Here is a 16633-nt window from a genome sequence, read left to right as displayed (position 1 = left end):
AGTGAAGTTATTAGTTCTTTTAAACAAACGACATTATTGTTTAATACAACGACAACAAAAAAAGACATTTCACGAAATAATGAATTGTACACATTATAACTTTCAGAGTGTAAAATCAAGATTTTTCTATTGCCTGTTTGACGCATTTTTTAAGTCAAATCATTTATGAGGATGAAATCAATATTTCAGAGGTCCAAATCATGCAGACGTAATAGAGAGCATCAAACAAACCGAGTGTCAATTGATGCTCGTAAATGCACTTCCGGCTTATCAAAAAGACGGGAAACAATGTGTCGATGGGATAACTAAAGACGGATTAATATTCAAGTCCGAACGATGTGGCATTACGTTTTCTCACAGTAACTGGCAGCAAAAACAAGTGATCAAAATATTTGGTCAAATAGATCAATTAGTAAATGTAAAGGACAGAATAGTATTTTTACGCTTGTACAACGACGAGGATATCGTACACCCGAATGAACCAATATGGTATTGGAAAAATATTCACCTTCCGGATATCAAGGTATGTATCCCTCCCTGTTCATATACATGTCTACAATATGTCCATAACATGTTTATTATCTTATTGAATAGTTATTCTAACGACGAAGTATTGGAAACCAATGATTGCAGTTCACATCTCGAGACCTTCTACATCGCATGAAAATAAACTCATCATAGATACCAGGACTAAATTTAGTATATACGCCAGACGCGCGTTTCGTCTACAAAAGACTCATCAGTTACGCTCGAATCCCAAAAAGTTCAAAAAGGCCAAATAAAGTACGAAGTTGAAGAGCATTGAAAACCTAAATTCCTAAAAGTTTTGCCAAATACAGCTAAGGTGATCTATGCCTGAGGTAAAAAAGCCTTAGTATTTCAAAACATTCAAAAATTTGTAAACAGTAAATTTATAAATATAACCATATCAATGACAATTCATGTCAGCACAAAAAGTGCTGACTACTGTGCTTGTGATACCCTCGGGGAAATAAATCTCCACCAGCAGTGGCATCGACCTAGTGGTTGTAAATAAACTCATCATAGATACCAGGACTAAATTTAATATATACGCCAGACGCGCGTTTCGTCTACAAAAGACTCATCAGTGACGCTCGAATCCCAAAATGTTCAAAAAGGCCAAATAAAGTACGAAGTTGAAGAGCATTGAGAACCAAAATTCTAAAATCAGCTTGTGCTAATTAAATAGTACATTCCTTGGAAATTAACGCTCGGGCAAATATTATTATAGGGAAAAGAACGATAACATGACTAATGAGAGTGTTCTGTATCGTTTGGGGTGAAACACAGACACATTGTATCGATCAACCAAAAGTGGTGGGTAATAAATCCTTGAGTAGTGTCGTTCTTTTGCAAAAATAAATCTTGAAGCTAAATAAATATCGAGATATAAAATTACATTTCAATTTAGGTTTATGTGAAAGACGCGGATGTTAAAACATTAGGGAAAAGCTGTTACTCACAAAACGATCCACATATGAGGACATTCGATCAGAAGTAAGTGCTGTTCAGATTGTATGTTTACATGTACACATTTAATGGTATCCTATTAAGTATAAAGCGACAGTTCGTTCGTCGATTTGAAAGAGATACAAACTGAAGGGATTGCATGATCTCCAAATAATTTTGAGACAAGAATGCCTTATCGGGAAGGCTTTGATTGACAGTGATAACAAGCAATTTTAATTTTAATTTACGTTTCAGTAGGTCACGTAGGTTAAAGTCCGATCTTCTTACCTAAGCTAAATCTCATGAATACTTGAGAGGCAAAATCCAGCACAAATATTTAAAATTTGCATCCTTTACAAATATGGTTCTCATTTAAAACCTAAAGACACGTTAAAAAAAAACTTTTTATAGAAATCCACAAAATACAATAATAAACTTCGAAACAGATAGTTTGTTCCTTCAATGGAAATACTTTGTCAACTTTTTTCCTAATCAATCTGCACACTACTGGGTCACCAGTTCGCATTTGCAAACCTTATTAGGTCTTCTGCATGCCTTATTTTGAATTTAAACATTCATTAAACAGGGGCTCCTAGAGAAATGCAACTAGCGTTATAACAGCAAATTGAGCTCAACAAATGTGTCAATGTTAAACAAAAGACTGGTTGCATTAATCACTTTGTTTTTTTAGTACAGCATATTACAAAACTAAAATAATAGGTTTGCATCTTGACAAATCATATTGATTGATTGATTGTTTGATTGATTGATTGATTAATTGATAAAGATGCAGTAGAAAATATTTTTAAAAACTTTTCTTCAATCATGTTTTATTGATTATAAATTTATTCTCATTTTTAGAACATATGAACTCCAGACGAAACAACAATTAACTGAAGGAGAATACATTATGTACAAGCATAACACATTGCCACTTCAGGTATGAAAACATAATATTTAATTTTGGTGTACTTTTAACTACAAGAAGATCAAACTAAACGGGTACTAACAATAATTGGCCAATGTGCAGCCTTCAACAGTGAACAAAGCCAATACCGCATATACAGCTATAAAAGGTCCAATATGACAATTGTAAATAATTGAACAAGAAAACTAATGGCTCGATTCATGTACAAAACAATGAACGAATAATAAATTTAAAACACAACAATATTTGTTATTCAATTCGTTTTAATAGATATCCACATAAGCAGTTATCACTTCAAAACCTGTCCACTTTGTAAATCCTTGGTGTGCTGTGTCAGGAATACATCTACGGAAGGCATTATTTTTTTTTTATTAAATTGATGAACTATATGCCAAAAATTAATTTAAAAAATACCAAAATTATTTCTTTATTTACTCGATAGGTTAGTGCCTACTATAAGAAGTGCCACAATACTGTTCTCTGTAACTGTGGCGTTGCTGTTAGAAGTGGAGACAGTCTCTTTGTCGCAAATTACTGTGAGACAAACTATAAAGGACAACGTAAAACTAATCGATACATGACTCAAAGATTGTGTGACGACCAAAGCCTTATAGTAACAAACAAGGGGAACACTTTTGAGGTAAGATTAGATAAAAAGGGGCATAAAGTGGGTTATCTGCACGGAAGAAAGCGAAATAAGTTTGCCATTTCACGAGGAATGGAATCTTGCAAGTTGATCTTTTAACCGATTCCACGAAACGCGGTGAATAAAGAATCTTTTTCACGGCTGCGCGTTAAATAAAAATGGCAAAACAAACCCTTTACCGTCTCGATAAAGGACAACTGTTTGTTTAACCTGAAAAAAATCAAATACGTACGTAAATCATGGACAAATTGTATGATTATTTATGTGTTGTACTTCATTAAATTTGATAGCATTTTGTTAATCTGTTATTGAATTGTTGTATATTATTTACACTATTTATCCCTTTCCTGACAAGTTAATTATTTTTATTTAATCAACGTTAAGTTCGTTTGATCCCAATACTTTATTGGTCAGAATTCGATTATGACGTCGAATTTTCTTGTTTTTCTCTGAAAATCCAATGTTTTCATCATAAAAAGGCAACCATGCATGATTTCGTCACGGAGTTTTGGTAAGTCATTTGAAAAAATGCCTCAAGATTGTTTACATATCGTATAAATATAAAAAAATATCGTATCACATTAGATAAATGGTGAAATCTATATGTAGTTATGTATAGTTTGTACATTCAATCCACACCTTAACTTAAATATATAACAGATATATGTAAAAATAAGAGTATGATTTGTTTATGGGTTTTTTTTTTTTGCTATTTGCTCACGTATTTTCATAACATATTTCCAGTGTTTAACTCACTAATGTGATATATTGACTAGATGCCAGTATATCTATAAGTGATATTGACGCCCTGTTACTGAAGTATCATTTTCAAAAATAGTAAAACACTAAGTCAACATCATTTTCAAACTAATATTATCGTCGATTGTAATACATAAATTAGGGACTTTAATTAGACAATACTCTGAATATGGATTATGCTCCATTTCTAACACAATGATCTCTTTAACGATACGTTAATAATAATTTGCTGACATTTAGAGTCAATTGCAATATGAATAAGTTTTATTGAATATATCCTGCTATCGAACCTAATAAAATTGATTTTTAGTACTCAAACATCAAAATGTATATACACATAAATCATTGATGACGTTTGTGTATATCACTACAACAAATAACAAACACTCATTTAGGTTGGCTCGTGAATTTTGATGGTAACTTTTAATCAAAATGCATTCCAACAACAACAACATCTGTTATAACAGTCAGTAAACAACACAAATGAATAAAATCTTGAAGACTCAAGATTGAACTAATCATTGTATAACAGCTAGGCGTTTCAAGGCTGGTGTACTGAACTGCGGTCCAGTCACTAATATTTCACAAGTAGCAGCTGTGATATCCATAGTCTGCATATATCCAGTACATTACGCTTCTGTTGTATATATAAGTATACCATGATGTTACACTGACGGATAGTATGAGGACTGGTGCATCTACAAAATAGGTAATAACAGCAAAAAACAAAGCTCAATTTACATGAGCAATAGTAATGAAGGACAATTTGCCAAGCCTATCAGTACAATTATTTGCTAATTAAATAAACTTATTCAATTTCAATTTTATCAAATTCTAATATATCTACATTGACTGCAAATATTAAAATATTTTTCAATTAAAGATTTAAAAAAGGACCTAAAACAATCGGTTGTCTGAAACCTGATCAACGCACATGTACTATATGTAAGATCTCCCTCACCCAAAACGTCTATATTTGAGATCTTGCTCACCCGAAACGTCAAGTTAGCTGTTATGATGATTGTACTGTTCATTATTTATAAAACTCACGGGCTGACTAGGGAATATGAATATGTTTATATCTAGGTCTTTCTTAAACCGACAATAACACCCTTTCCATAGTTAGGGACGGTGCATTATTTATCAAGCAGGGGGGACCGGTGCAAATGGTAAGGGGACATGTACTTTTTTCAACGTGCAAAGTAGTGGGACCTGATGATTTTTCATTATCTTAATGCATGGGACATACACTTTTTTCAAATGCTTAAGTAGTAAACATTTTATTTTAATTAGCCCAAAAATACACACAAGAAACATTCAAACAGAAACAGAATATGATAAACAATTTTAGTTTTGACTGGTGTAAATCACCCCATCTAACTAAATTAAATATTGATCTTACAAAATTCAAGCTTATTAGGTAGTTTGATTTATTGCTGTGAAATGAAAGAATTTAATTTTACAATAGGTAAAAATACAAATTATTATATAAATTCAGATAGGCATCTTTAATTTTATTTTTATAACTTTTTCAAATCAACTTGGATTTTCATCAAACTATGCAGCTATCTTAGATATATATTAAGGTTACTGAAACCCAGGTCATTTAGTTTTTGTTGTATTGCTGTAAAATTTAAGAATTAAATCAATCTAGGTAAAAAAAAAAGCTAGAATTTGCATTTCGAACAAAATAGAGATAGTACACTTTAATTATTTTAATAACTTTTTCAAATTAACTTGGATTTTCATCAAACAATGCAGCTATCTTAGATATATATTAAGCTTACTGAATCCCATGTCATTTTTGTTTTTTGTTGTATTGCTGTCAAATTCAAGAATTAAATTAATCTAGATAAAAAAGCTAGAATTTGCATTTCGAAACAAAATAGAGATAGTACACTTTAATTATTTTAATATCTTTTTCAAATCAACTTGGATTTTCATCAAACTATGCAGCTATCTTTAATATATATTAAGCTTACTGAATTCCAGGTCATTTTTGTTTTTTGTTGTATTGCTTTAAAATTTAACAATTAAATTGTAAAGTGTACCATCTCTATTTTGTTCTAACTGCAAATTCTAGCTTTTTTTTACAAAGATTACTTTATTTCTTAAATTTGACAGCAATACAACAAAAAACTAAATGACATGGGATTCAGTAAGCTTAATATGTATCTAAGATAGCTGCATAGTTTGATGAAAATCCAAGTTGATTTGAAAAAGTTATAGAAAAAATTAAAGATGCCTATCTGAATTTATATGATAATTTTAATTTTTACCTATTGTAAAATTAAATTCTTTCATTTCACAGCAATAAATCAAACTACCTAATAAGCTTGAATTTTGTAAGATCAATATTTAATTGTTAATTTAATTATATTTATGATATTCATGGGACACATACTTTTATAATGAATAGAGGTCATGGGACATAACTTTTTTTCCTATCACATCAGCATGGGACAATACTTTTTTCCAAACAGGTTTTGCGTTTGCACCGGTCCCCCCTGCTGGATAAATATTGCACCGTCCCTTAGGCGTCCAACTTGCTGTGAAAGATATATAAAATCAAAGTCAACACCGCGTTTATCAAAATGTGAACATGATCTCAGACATCAGTTGTTGTTATGCTGAGTACTAGTAAGTGTGCTATTCTAATTGAAAAACTTATCTAATACTTATACAGATAACACTACCGACTGGAACAAGAGTCACATTTAATTATGGTAAAACCTATGTAGATGGCATTAACATAATACCATCAGTGTTAGATACGAATGCGACAAAAGGTCTATGTGGTATTTATAATGGTGATCCAGACGATGATTTTTTGCCAAGAGATCAAGTAGATGCAGTTACAGATGTCAAAACTTTTGCTTCATCTTGGAAGTACGTATTGGATAATTGAACCTCTTTAATATTTTTAGACACCTCCAAGATACGTACAATATGTATATGTGTTGTAAAAACATGATTCTTAAAAAAGTCAAAGGTACAATTTAACATGAAGTTATTTGATCATAGTTTTTAAATGAATTGCATATCTACATATAAATTTGTACTTTACCCCTATTATTGACATTTTTACCTCGTGTTTGTTTGTTTTGTTTACGAATTCTTGTCAATATAATGGAATTTGATGCGACCGTCATATGTGTGAGAGGTTTAGCTATAAAACATAAAACAAATTCAATATTTTGATTCTTTTTAATTGATCGAACTTGAAATTGGATTTCATAAAGTCAATTTTGTGGCCTACTTTTAGTTGCACCATGCATTTACATTTGATAATAAATAGAAGCCAAAGTACCAACAAGATAAGGAATAAACATATTTTTCTAGTGGTTATTGGTTTGTAAACTTTGCCGCTGATTAACAAACTTTCAAAAAAGTCCTTTTGACGTTAATTCAGTGTGTAAGATAATCGCCCAGTTTACACATCAATAAAGTGTAGAAAATATATTAAATCCTATCGCCAAATGAGAGATGATAGCAACTAAATGAATATTAAAACTCGTAAATTGATACCAAATAAACAACGCCAAGGCAAAATAATGAAAAACAAATAAAAATTAGAATAATATTCAAAACACAATATGTAACCACAACATAAGCAACACAAATTCCACCGAAAATCCGGTGTGATATCAGGTCATCCGGAAACACACGGAATAACATTTGAAGAAAAAAAATATATAGAATAGTTAAACAAATACCGTAATTCGAAGTGCCATAGGTAAAACACAAAAACAGAAGACCAAATTTATTCTGCATAACAATGAAAACAAAATACAAAAGTATTTATACGATATTGTATGCATTTCTGCTGTTCAAAGATAGTGTATAAATTAATTAGTAAATGCACATTGACAATTGCCTATAATAATTGATAACGATGATATTGTATGTCGCAACCAAATATCAATATTGTAGAGTGAACGGAAAATATGCAGACGAGACTTTGTTTGATCCTGAAGGAGCGCTAAAAGAAACAGTTTATAACGTACAGGAATATTGTACTTGCGTTTCCCAAGTAGACGATTATCCCCATGGTAGTCCAGAATTCAACTGTGAATTGACAGCTGCTATGCAACTGTGTAGGGACAAAAAAACTACACTGTCCATTTATACAGCTGACTGTGCAACAGTTGCACTATCTCGGAAAAAGAGATTCACATCTAGTAAGCACGTACCTCGAAAAAATTCTGACTATGAAAAAGATGATGAAGAACCACCTTCTTATCCTATGGTTTCTGACGATGAGGCGCCATCAGTAACAGTAAGATATTTAGTCATTCGTATATTCCATAGTTGATTCCAAGAATACAAATCAATAATACTTAGTTGTTTGTTTTATAATAAAATAAAATAAATTTCTTGGAATAAATGTTGGTCTCTCCAAGTTAGAATATTGATTGTCGGACTGTTCAAATATATTTATAGTCTGTTTATAATTAATTGATGATTGAGTTTTCTTTTTTATTAATTTATACTTAAAATAATCAGATTTCATAAATTATTCTTATGTATAGTTTTACATTTTGTTCAGGAAAATATAAATAAAATCTTTTGAAATCGTCTTAAAATAATGTTGTTTATACACGACATCTGGTTTCATTTTACATTCTATTCTATATTTACATTTCATGAATTGAAATTTTGATGCATTTGCTTCATAGATTACAGAAGAATGGCAAAATGGTTGGACCGAATCATCTGCAGAACAACATTGTACATATCATTTTGAAAAGGCACCGGCTTTCAATGTTTGTTCCGAGTATGTTCCTTATGTAGATAAAACCCCATTTATCAACGGCTGCATCAAAGATATCAAGGTAAGCTGCTAACATGAAATCTGTGAATTGGTGAAAAATCTATATTTTGTAACATTTAAATGTTTTGAACGTCAACATGGGTGACCTTCAAAGGTTATTTTGGTACCCAGAGAGACATACATTATCTGTTATTTCGAAATTCGTCAGTAAATACTCCTTTTTTGCTACAGTGGAGTATGCATTAAGTTGTTCAGGATCTATTCATGCATAGCTATGTCCTATATATATGGAACCGTTAGATCTGTTGCCTAGTGGAGTAATAATATTCTGTTCCTGTATAATCAAATATGTAAAAGAACCAGTTTATATGCGTCTTAGTGGCATTTTGTCAGACAACATTGTTTACATTTTCAGACACATTTTTATACCCTCGAGTGTAATATTTACAACTTGTATTTGATACATGGCTGTGTTTTTTACCTTCGTTTCCCTCGGGGTTTTACACAGTCAAGTGTACTATGTATGTTGAATTAAAAAGTAATAAAAGTTTGATATCTACATTATTTATTTTATTTTATTTATAAATGTCACTAGGACATTTGGACATTCAATTCAAGCAATTAAAATTAACAATCCTTTTATCGGACCATTTTTATATTATTGATCAGAATTAACTGCTGTTATGTTTTATTAAATGCATCGTTTGTAGTCATCTGGTGGAGATAGTTGGCTGAAAGTTACAATTAGAAACTTTGCGAGTGTATGTCTTCAAGAATCAAAACGACTAGAAATACTAACTGTCACAAACAGTACAAATTCTACTGGTGCAGACAAACCAATCGCCTCTATCATAAGAGAGTCGATATGTCCAGAGGATTGTTCTAACAACGGACTTTGCATAGATGGTACGATAAATCAAGTTGTTTTATGATTGCTTTGATAATTAAAAATGTGTATTTGATATATTATGTGGTTAGAAATTACAAGGTTTTTGCAAGTTGTGTTTAAAACAATTACACACCTATCAAACACTATTACCTTTTTAATATATGAAAAGGCTTTCTGATTTCTGGCGTAAATATCAAATTATAAATCTGGTATCTATGTTGAATTTATTTTCCACCAGATATAAACATTGGGAAATAAATAAAATATAAATTACATATAGCAGAAAAAAATCCCACAACAATAATGGTACTGAATATATTCAACTAAACAGAGAACTTAGATGTCTCAGAACATCTCCCAATAAGTATTTTATCAATTTTGTTCTACTATAACTAGTTATCAAAGGTACCAGGATTATAACTTCAGCTCAGGGTGCCAGGGTGTTTCTTTAGTTCAATGTAAAAAAACGTATGATAATTTGCAAGTTCTTCATCTGTGCGTTCCTGTGCGACATGTGCAGTTGTAATCCAATCCCCTTTAATGGATTGAATATCAAACAATTCTCCGTATACAATAGATTATAACAATAAGAACGTATTGTATGGTATTCCAAATTCTTTATAAACGATATCTTATTGAAGTTAACACTAAAAAAACCCAGACTATTGCAAATTCCACTGAATAACAAAACTACGATTGATAATGCAAATACCTAAACTAACATTTAATGTAAAATAGTCAAAAAGGCTATACTATTTTTACACTATCTTTCCTCTGACATGTCTGATAAGCAGTAAAGCAAAAAAAAAACAAATGAATTCAAATTCAAAGATCAAAAGCAAGCTGACAACGAAAAACAAATTATGTCTATCTATTTTACAGAAATATAAATATGATAATACCTTTTAACAAAACAATAGAAATTTTAGTGATAAGACTTTATATAAAATAAGAGACGTTGTACATATTACAGAAGAATGCCAATGCAACGATGGGTATTATGGAGAATCGTGCTCCTTAACAAACTCACAAGCACCTACAGTTATCAGAAATGCATTTGAAGATCTATGTGATTCTTCGAAGAAACCATGCAGAACTTTTATCGTTCCTGGATATGACTTCATCAATGGATCAGGCCTATCATGCAAATATACCTCAATGTCTGTAAGTTTAAACACTCGATTTTGTTCTGCAAAATAGAAGTCTTTGTATGAAAATCGTGCCGCGTGCAACATTAAAATGCACAACGTATATGTCATGTACATGTAAATACAATACAATATGTACAAAACATAGAGATATACGTCACTTTAATAACATTATGTATATTTGTATTACGTGTATAAAAATTTTAAAGTGAATATATGTATATATGTTTAACTCGTGTAAACATCAACCCAACAATGTTAGATCTGTAAATTTGCTTTGATTCGAACCCGTGCTACGGAGATATCGTGACACCAAATCGCCTGAACTCTTGTCGTTCCGCTAGACCACACGACCACCTGGGTTTCATATAAATGAAGCTTTCGGTGGCCGGGTGTTACCTTTTTATGTCCGTTTTAATCTAGCGTCGTACTACAGTACATAATATATAAGGCATGGAGATGTTACTTTTACAGATCAGTAAAAAGTAAAATCACAAAAATATTGAACTTAGAGGAAGATCAATTGGGAAAGTCCATAATCACATGGCAAAATCAAATAACAAAACGCATCAAAAACGAATGGACAAAAACTGTCATATTCCTGACTTGGTACAGGCATTTTCAAATGTAGGAAATGGTGGATTAAACCTGGTTCTATAGCGCTAACCCTCTCACTTTAATGACAGTCTCATCAATTTCCGATATTTTTACATTGATGCGTAACCATTATAGGTCAATGTACGGCCTTCAACACGGAGCCTTGGCTCACACCAAACAACAAGCTATAAAGGGCCCCAAAATTACTAGTGTAAAACCATTCAAACGGGAAAAACAATTGTCTAATCTATATAAAGAAAGAGAAACGAGAAACACGTATAAATTACATAAACAAACGACAACTACTGTACATCAGAAAACATATATTTACAATGTTTTAAACGTTCATCTAATGAATGGAATTATTTGTTTAAAAAAAATAATACACTTTGTGTCAATAATTAATTGAGATCGTATTGATTCATTGATTTAAGTCTTTAGAATTCCTTTATTTTATTCTAGTTGAAATCTAACGGTACTACAACATTGCTTGAAGAGGGAGATACATTTACCCATCCTGGTTCTTATGCAAGTTCATTTTTTATGTATTGTAATATGCCCGGATCGAGGAAAAAAAGATCTGCTGATTTTAATATAGTTGCCACTGGATATCACATTTCCGTTTCAAACAATGGAGAGAATTACACGGAACCAATCACTAGTATCGTATTTGACTCTACATGCTATATATGTAACACAACAAGTCTATCATGTGACAAACTGGTAAGTCAATATAACACCATGTTAGATTATAGTTGTCATGTGTACTACAATAATTAATGTGGAAGATACAATTTGTAATGTTAACGAAATAGTTATAAAAAAAACGTTAGTACTATAAAACAAAATATACAAATTGCAAGAAAAAACGTTAGTACTTTAAAACAAAATATACAAATTGCAAGGATACATGTTGTAAATCATTTCGGCCCGTTTTTGTTCGTCTGTTCGTCCGCCCGTTCGTCCCGCTTCAAGTTTTGGTCAAGGTAGTTGATGATGACGTTGAAGTCCAATCCACTTGAAACTTATTACACATGTTCCCTATGATAGGATCTTTCAAATTGCAATGCCAAATTAGAGCTTTTACCCCAATTTCACGGTCCACTTAACATAGAAAATGATAGTGCTAGTGGGGCATCCGTGTACTTGGGACATATTCTTGTTCGTTTCTAAAACAAAGCTTTCGTCTGTATCGCTGTTGTTTTGTTGTCAGATTATTTAATTACTTTTCGTAAAATTTGCATCAATCAATAGTTTATAGAACACAATTAAAAAACTACTGAACATTTCCTAAACATGACAATCCGGAGTATATTCCAAAGCCTCGGTTGCTATTTGATATTTAAAAAGAGTGACAAAAACCAATTAATTGCATGCATATCCTGAGTCCTAAGTTGGTTATTGATTTAAAATCATTATAAACGTTTAAATCATTTCTTAGCAAGGGGTTCATAAATACGTAGAAACGTAAGGAGCTATATAAAAATAAGAAGACGTGGTATGAGAGGAAATGAAACAACTCTTCATCCAAGTCACAATTTATAAAAGTAAACCATTATATGTCAAAGTACGGTCTTCAACACGGAGCCTTGGCTAACACCGAACAGCAAGCTATAGAGGACCACAAAATAGCTAGTGTAAACCCATAATACGGGAAATAAACTGTCTAATCTATATATATAAAACGAAAATCGAACACTAATGAACGACCTGTATTCTACTGTCAAATAGTATTTCAATGTATGTTCAGGCTCTATCTACTGTCTAACTAGCTATGCTATGATTAATCATCGCTATTATCACCTTCAATGATATTTGCAGCAAACTTGAATATTGGTTAGAGTATTTATTTGTTTGAAGCACAAATCTCAGACAACAAAATTACATTTTAAAATTGAAGAAAAATCTCTCCAGATTGAATTTAGTGTCACGTCTCAAATAACTTACCTTTTTGACTTATTTTTTACAGACAACTTGTCCTATTCAACCTGAAAGTAAGTAGATTAATTATCCAATTAACATATATGATACATGTTTAGGCATTTTGATCCATATCTTTAATGAATTTTGATGTGGAAACAATTTTTCAACTCCCAAAAACAATGGAAAGGAATATTCTCTTGGGTTTCAGTATGATGTAAACATGAATATTTTAAAGACAGCACTTGAAACTACATAATAGGTTATTTTGAAATATATGAATATTGCGAAATAAACACAAAAGATACTTTTAAAATCATATATAGTAATATGGTTAAACTTGAAATCTATTGTTTGCTCAAATGTTTAAAACGCAAATTAATTGATGACGCATACTGTAAACATGGTAAACCATCTTATTTTCGCGGATACTTTATTTCGCGCTATACGATTACTAGTCTACTTCGCGGCTATCTAACTTGGCGATTTTCTTATTTACTTGATGTAGTAAAGATCAAAGATATACATATTCGCGACGATTTATATTCGTGTTATTTTTCTACTTGCGAATCTCGCGAAAATAAGTTGGTTTACAGTATTACACTATACTTATTTGCATGATGATTAATGATAACAATTCACAGGTCCTGCAGAAGATTCAGAGACAACAATTGTGATAATTGCACTAGTAGTTGCAAATATTGTCATCATATTGATTGTTATGGCTGTAATCATCTTCAAATGGAAACTAAAACAAAAGTAAGTACAAGCATACAAATCATTTTAAACGCTTTCTTGGAACTGTAAGGATAGTGTTGATCGAACATTATCTTACAACGACAATAAGTTAACAGTTACAATTAAAAAAGAAGCAACCACGTGCATTTGTGTGTTTCGGAATACTTTAATTTTTTTTTTGTCATTTTGAAGATACTGTGACAAAACTCGTTCTGTGGTTTGTTTCTATTGCCTCTTTTTGTCGTATAGGAAATTTTTTGAAAACATATATACTTATCAATTCTTTTACTACTGTTATCATATTAATTACATATTTATAGATGAATCGTCACTACATTACAGTTATAAACTATAAACGAGTATGCATGTTTCATTTCAGGCAGTCCAGTATAAATGATTCAACATTTAGTCTACCAAACACAACACGAAATATTGCGCCAAAAAGTCATTTGTTGACAACTGAAAACATATTTCTCTCTGAAAAGTTCCGATCTGAATCTGCATGTGTTATCAGGGAAACAAAGTGTGGTTGGAAGTAGATTACATTAATAGCCTATACTGCCTGCAGTTGTCATTTTTTACCTCAATGCATGTGCCAAATGTATGATACTGATTATAATTGTAAATTTCCGAGACAGACAACTCATTTCTGAGATATTGGATTTGGTTTTTGTATTTCCGTATTCTTTTTTTTTTATAAATTTATATAATTTTTCTCTATTCTTTATTCTCTTCGATTTCTCTATATTTTTTATTTTTCATTTAATCTCTATATTTTGTTTGCTCAATTGTCTTATGTTGCTCTATTCTTGCAATTGAAACATACAAATTGACCTATAGAAAAGACAAACACACACAGACTAACAAAGGTTAAAGATGCCTAAATTAACAGGCACATAAAGCCGGTTGAGTCAAACAAGTTTTATAAGAATTCAACCCTTTTCCTATACCTCTAGTTAATGTCGTCAATGAGAAATTCCAGTAAACTAATCATACTGTGTTACTGTATCTCCTTTCTATGTCGTCTCAATTTATGAACTTCTGAAATTGATACAAAAGCTGCTTGTGTATTCACCTCTTTCGCAAGAAGCTTGTTACTTTCTTTTTCAAAACCTTATTCACTATACACCTAATTTTTAGACACCACTGTAACAAAGCCCCATTTAAATCAATGCAATCATACAGCTACCAACTCGGATATTTCAAGCTACAAACGTTTTAAACGGGTTTTCATGAATAGGATGAAAAGAATCCTTTTGAGAACTAATTTTGCTAATAAAGGTATCAATGCCATTTATCCTTGCATAATTCTTTATTATAAAGTAGGTAAGTCGAAAATACTTCTCTACTTTCAAGGTCACTCTGTACCTGTCACCTCTTATAGATTTAAGAAGAAGTGATATGAGTGCCAATAAGACTAATGTCCATCCACATTTTTATAAGTAAAGACTAACAGGTCAAAAAACGGTCTTCAACATGGAGCCTTGGCTCACAACGAACAGCAAGCTATATATAAAAGGGCCCCTATAATGACTATTGTAAAACCTTTCAAACGGGGAAACCAACGGTCTAATACATATATTAACCAATTGCAACGTAGATATTCAATCAAACACTTGTGTTGCAATATTGACGATTTCAAGTTCAAACCTCCTGATTGCACATGTACTAATGATCTGAACATTGTTAATAAACTTTCTTCGAAAAAATATTTTATCAACGTACTCGAAATCTTGCGATCCTAAAGCTATCAATCGGAAACAAAACATCAAACATATTAATGAAAACTAATAAAAGAGTATGCCAGGCTATGAGTCCAATGCTAAACATTTCGTTGGTTCTCTTTCCAAATGCCTGAAGGTTAAAAAAATGTATATATATAAAAAATCTAAATAAATCTTTAAAACCACATCTTACAATGCAATACGAAGACCTACATATGTATAATGTTTCTAATCACCGGTTCTACCTCCATGAGAAATATGTATTGTCATCACAGATAAAGAGTCATACAGATCTTTCAGAAAACTCGCAATGTCTTTCCATTCTAAATTATGACATTTTTATTTGCCCAACTATTATCTATTCTAAACTTAGGACAAATTGAAAGAATTGGTCCTGTTTTGTGTCATAAAAAGTCAACCTAGAGACAAGATTGTTGTCTAAGGTATTAAAATTGTTATTTCTAAAAATATCACTTTGATTGAACTAAAATATACTCAAACTTACATGAACACGACACACGATATTTTCATTGACAGCATATGTATTACGTTGGTACGACTTGTTTTACAACAACCCATGGGTATTGCCATGAGGAACAAACTAACGTCTCTATTTATAACAAAAACGAATTCTGCAAGTTCATGCAACTTTAGAACCTTTTCCCACAAAAATTAGGCTGCTATTTCCAAATTTGAATGGTTTACAGTTGTCGACAATCAAAAATAAACTGACAACGCCATGGCTAAAAATGAAGAGGACAATCAGACAAACAATGGTACATACGACACAACATAGAAAACTAAAGAATAAACAACACGAACCCCACAAAAACTAGGGATGATCTCAGGTGCTCCGGAAGGGTAAGCAGATCCTGCTCCACATGTGGCACCCGTCGTGTTGCTTATGAAATAACAAATCCGGTAAATAGTCTAATTCAGTAAGTCGCATTTATGAAAGGGAAGGGGAGAGTAGTTACGACGTAAGGAATATATCCGATATCATTTGTGAAACGGTTATTCCATAACGGTCAACCAACTCG

General features: G+C 31.6%; 2 protein-coding genes across 2 annotated transcripts; both read left to right on the top strand.

Annotated features, from left to right (window-relative positions):
* Nucleotides 1-214: 214 nt before the first annotated feature.
* On the top strand, nt 215-8650 carry LOC143043707 (uncharacterized). The gene is made up of 7 exons (XM_076215888.1): nt 215-523; nt 1433-1518; nt 2332-2410; nt 2841-3038; nt 6490-6692; nt 7737-8082; nt 8483-8650. Exons 1-7 carry the CDS (start codon nt 245-247, stop codon nt 8648-8650), a joined length of 1359 nt encoding a protein of 452 aa, XP_076072003.1. The 5' UTR covers nt 215-244.
* A 641-nt stretch (nt 8651-9291) lies between these two features.
* LOC143042194 (uncharacterized) lies at nt 9292-14480 on the top strand. The gene is made up of 6 exons (XM_076214464.1): nt 9292-9483; nt 10440-10630; nt 11674-11934; nt 13181-13205; nt 13776-13890; nt 14249-14480. Exons 2-6 carry the CDS (start codon nt 10625-10627, stop codon nt 14406-14408), a joined length of 567 nt encoding a protein of 188 aa, XP_076070579.1. The 5' UTR covers nt 9292-9483; nt 10440-10624; the 3' UTR covers nt 14409-14480.
* The last annotated feature ends 2153 nt before the right edge of the window (nt 14481-16633 follow it).

The sequence above is a fragment of the Mytilus galloprovincialis genome, chromosome 8, assembly GCF_965363235.1.
Source record: "Mytilus galloprovincialis chromosome 8, xbMytGall1.hap1.1, whole genome shotgun sequence".
In the NCBI taxonomy this organism is placed as follows: Eukaryota; Metazoa; Mollusca; class Bivalvia; order Mytilida; family Mytilidae; genus Mytilus; species Mytilus galloprovincialis.
The sequence above is the reverse complement of the archived record's forward strand: the minus strand, read 5'-3'. Positions and strand labels throughout refer to the sequence as shown.

What these genes read in the sequence shown, in the direction of transcription:
- LOC143042194 (XM_076214464.1), top strand. An exon ending in GTCTATCATGTGACAAACTG is followed by an intron (nt 11,935 to 13,180) that starts GTAAGTCAATAT and finishes TATTTTTTACAG; the next exon opens with ACAACTTGTCCTATTCAACC. An exon ending in AAATGGAAACTAAAACAAAA is followed by an intron (nt 13,891 to 14,248) that starts GTAAGTACAAGC and finishes GTTTCATTTCAG; the next exon opens with GCAGTCCAGTATAAATGATT.
- LOC143043707 (XM_076215888.1), top strand. Translation starts at nt 245, where the DNA reads ATGCTCGTAAATGCACTTCCGGCTTATCAAAAAGACGGGAAACAATGT. An exon ending in TTCACCTTCCGGATATCAAG is followed by an intron (nt 524 to 1,432) that starts GTATGTATCCCT and finishes ATTTCAATTTAG; the next exon opens with GTTTATGTGAAAGACGCGGA. An exon ending in ATGAGGCGCCATCAGTAACA is followed by an intron (nt 8,083 to 8,482) that starts GTAAGATATTTA and finishes TTTGCTTCATAG; the next exon opens with ATTACAGAAGAATGGCAAAA.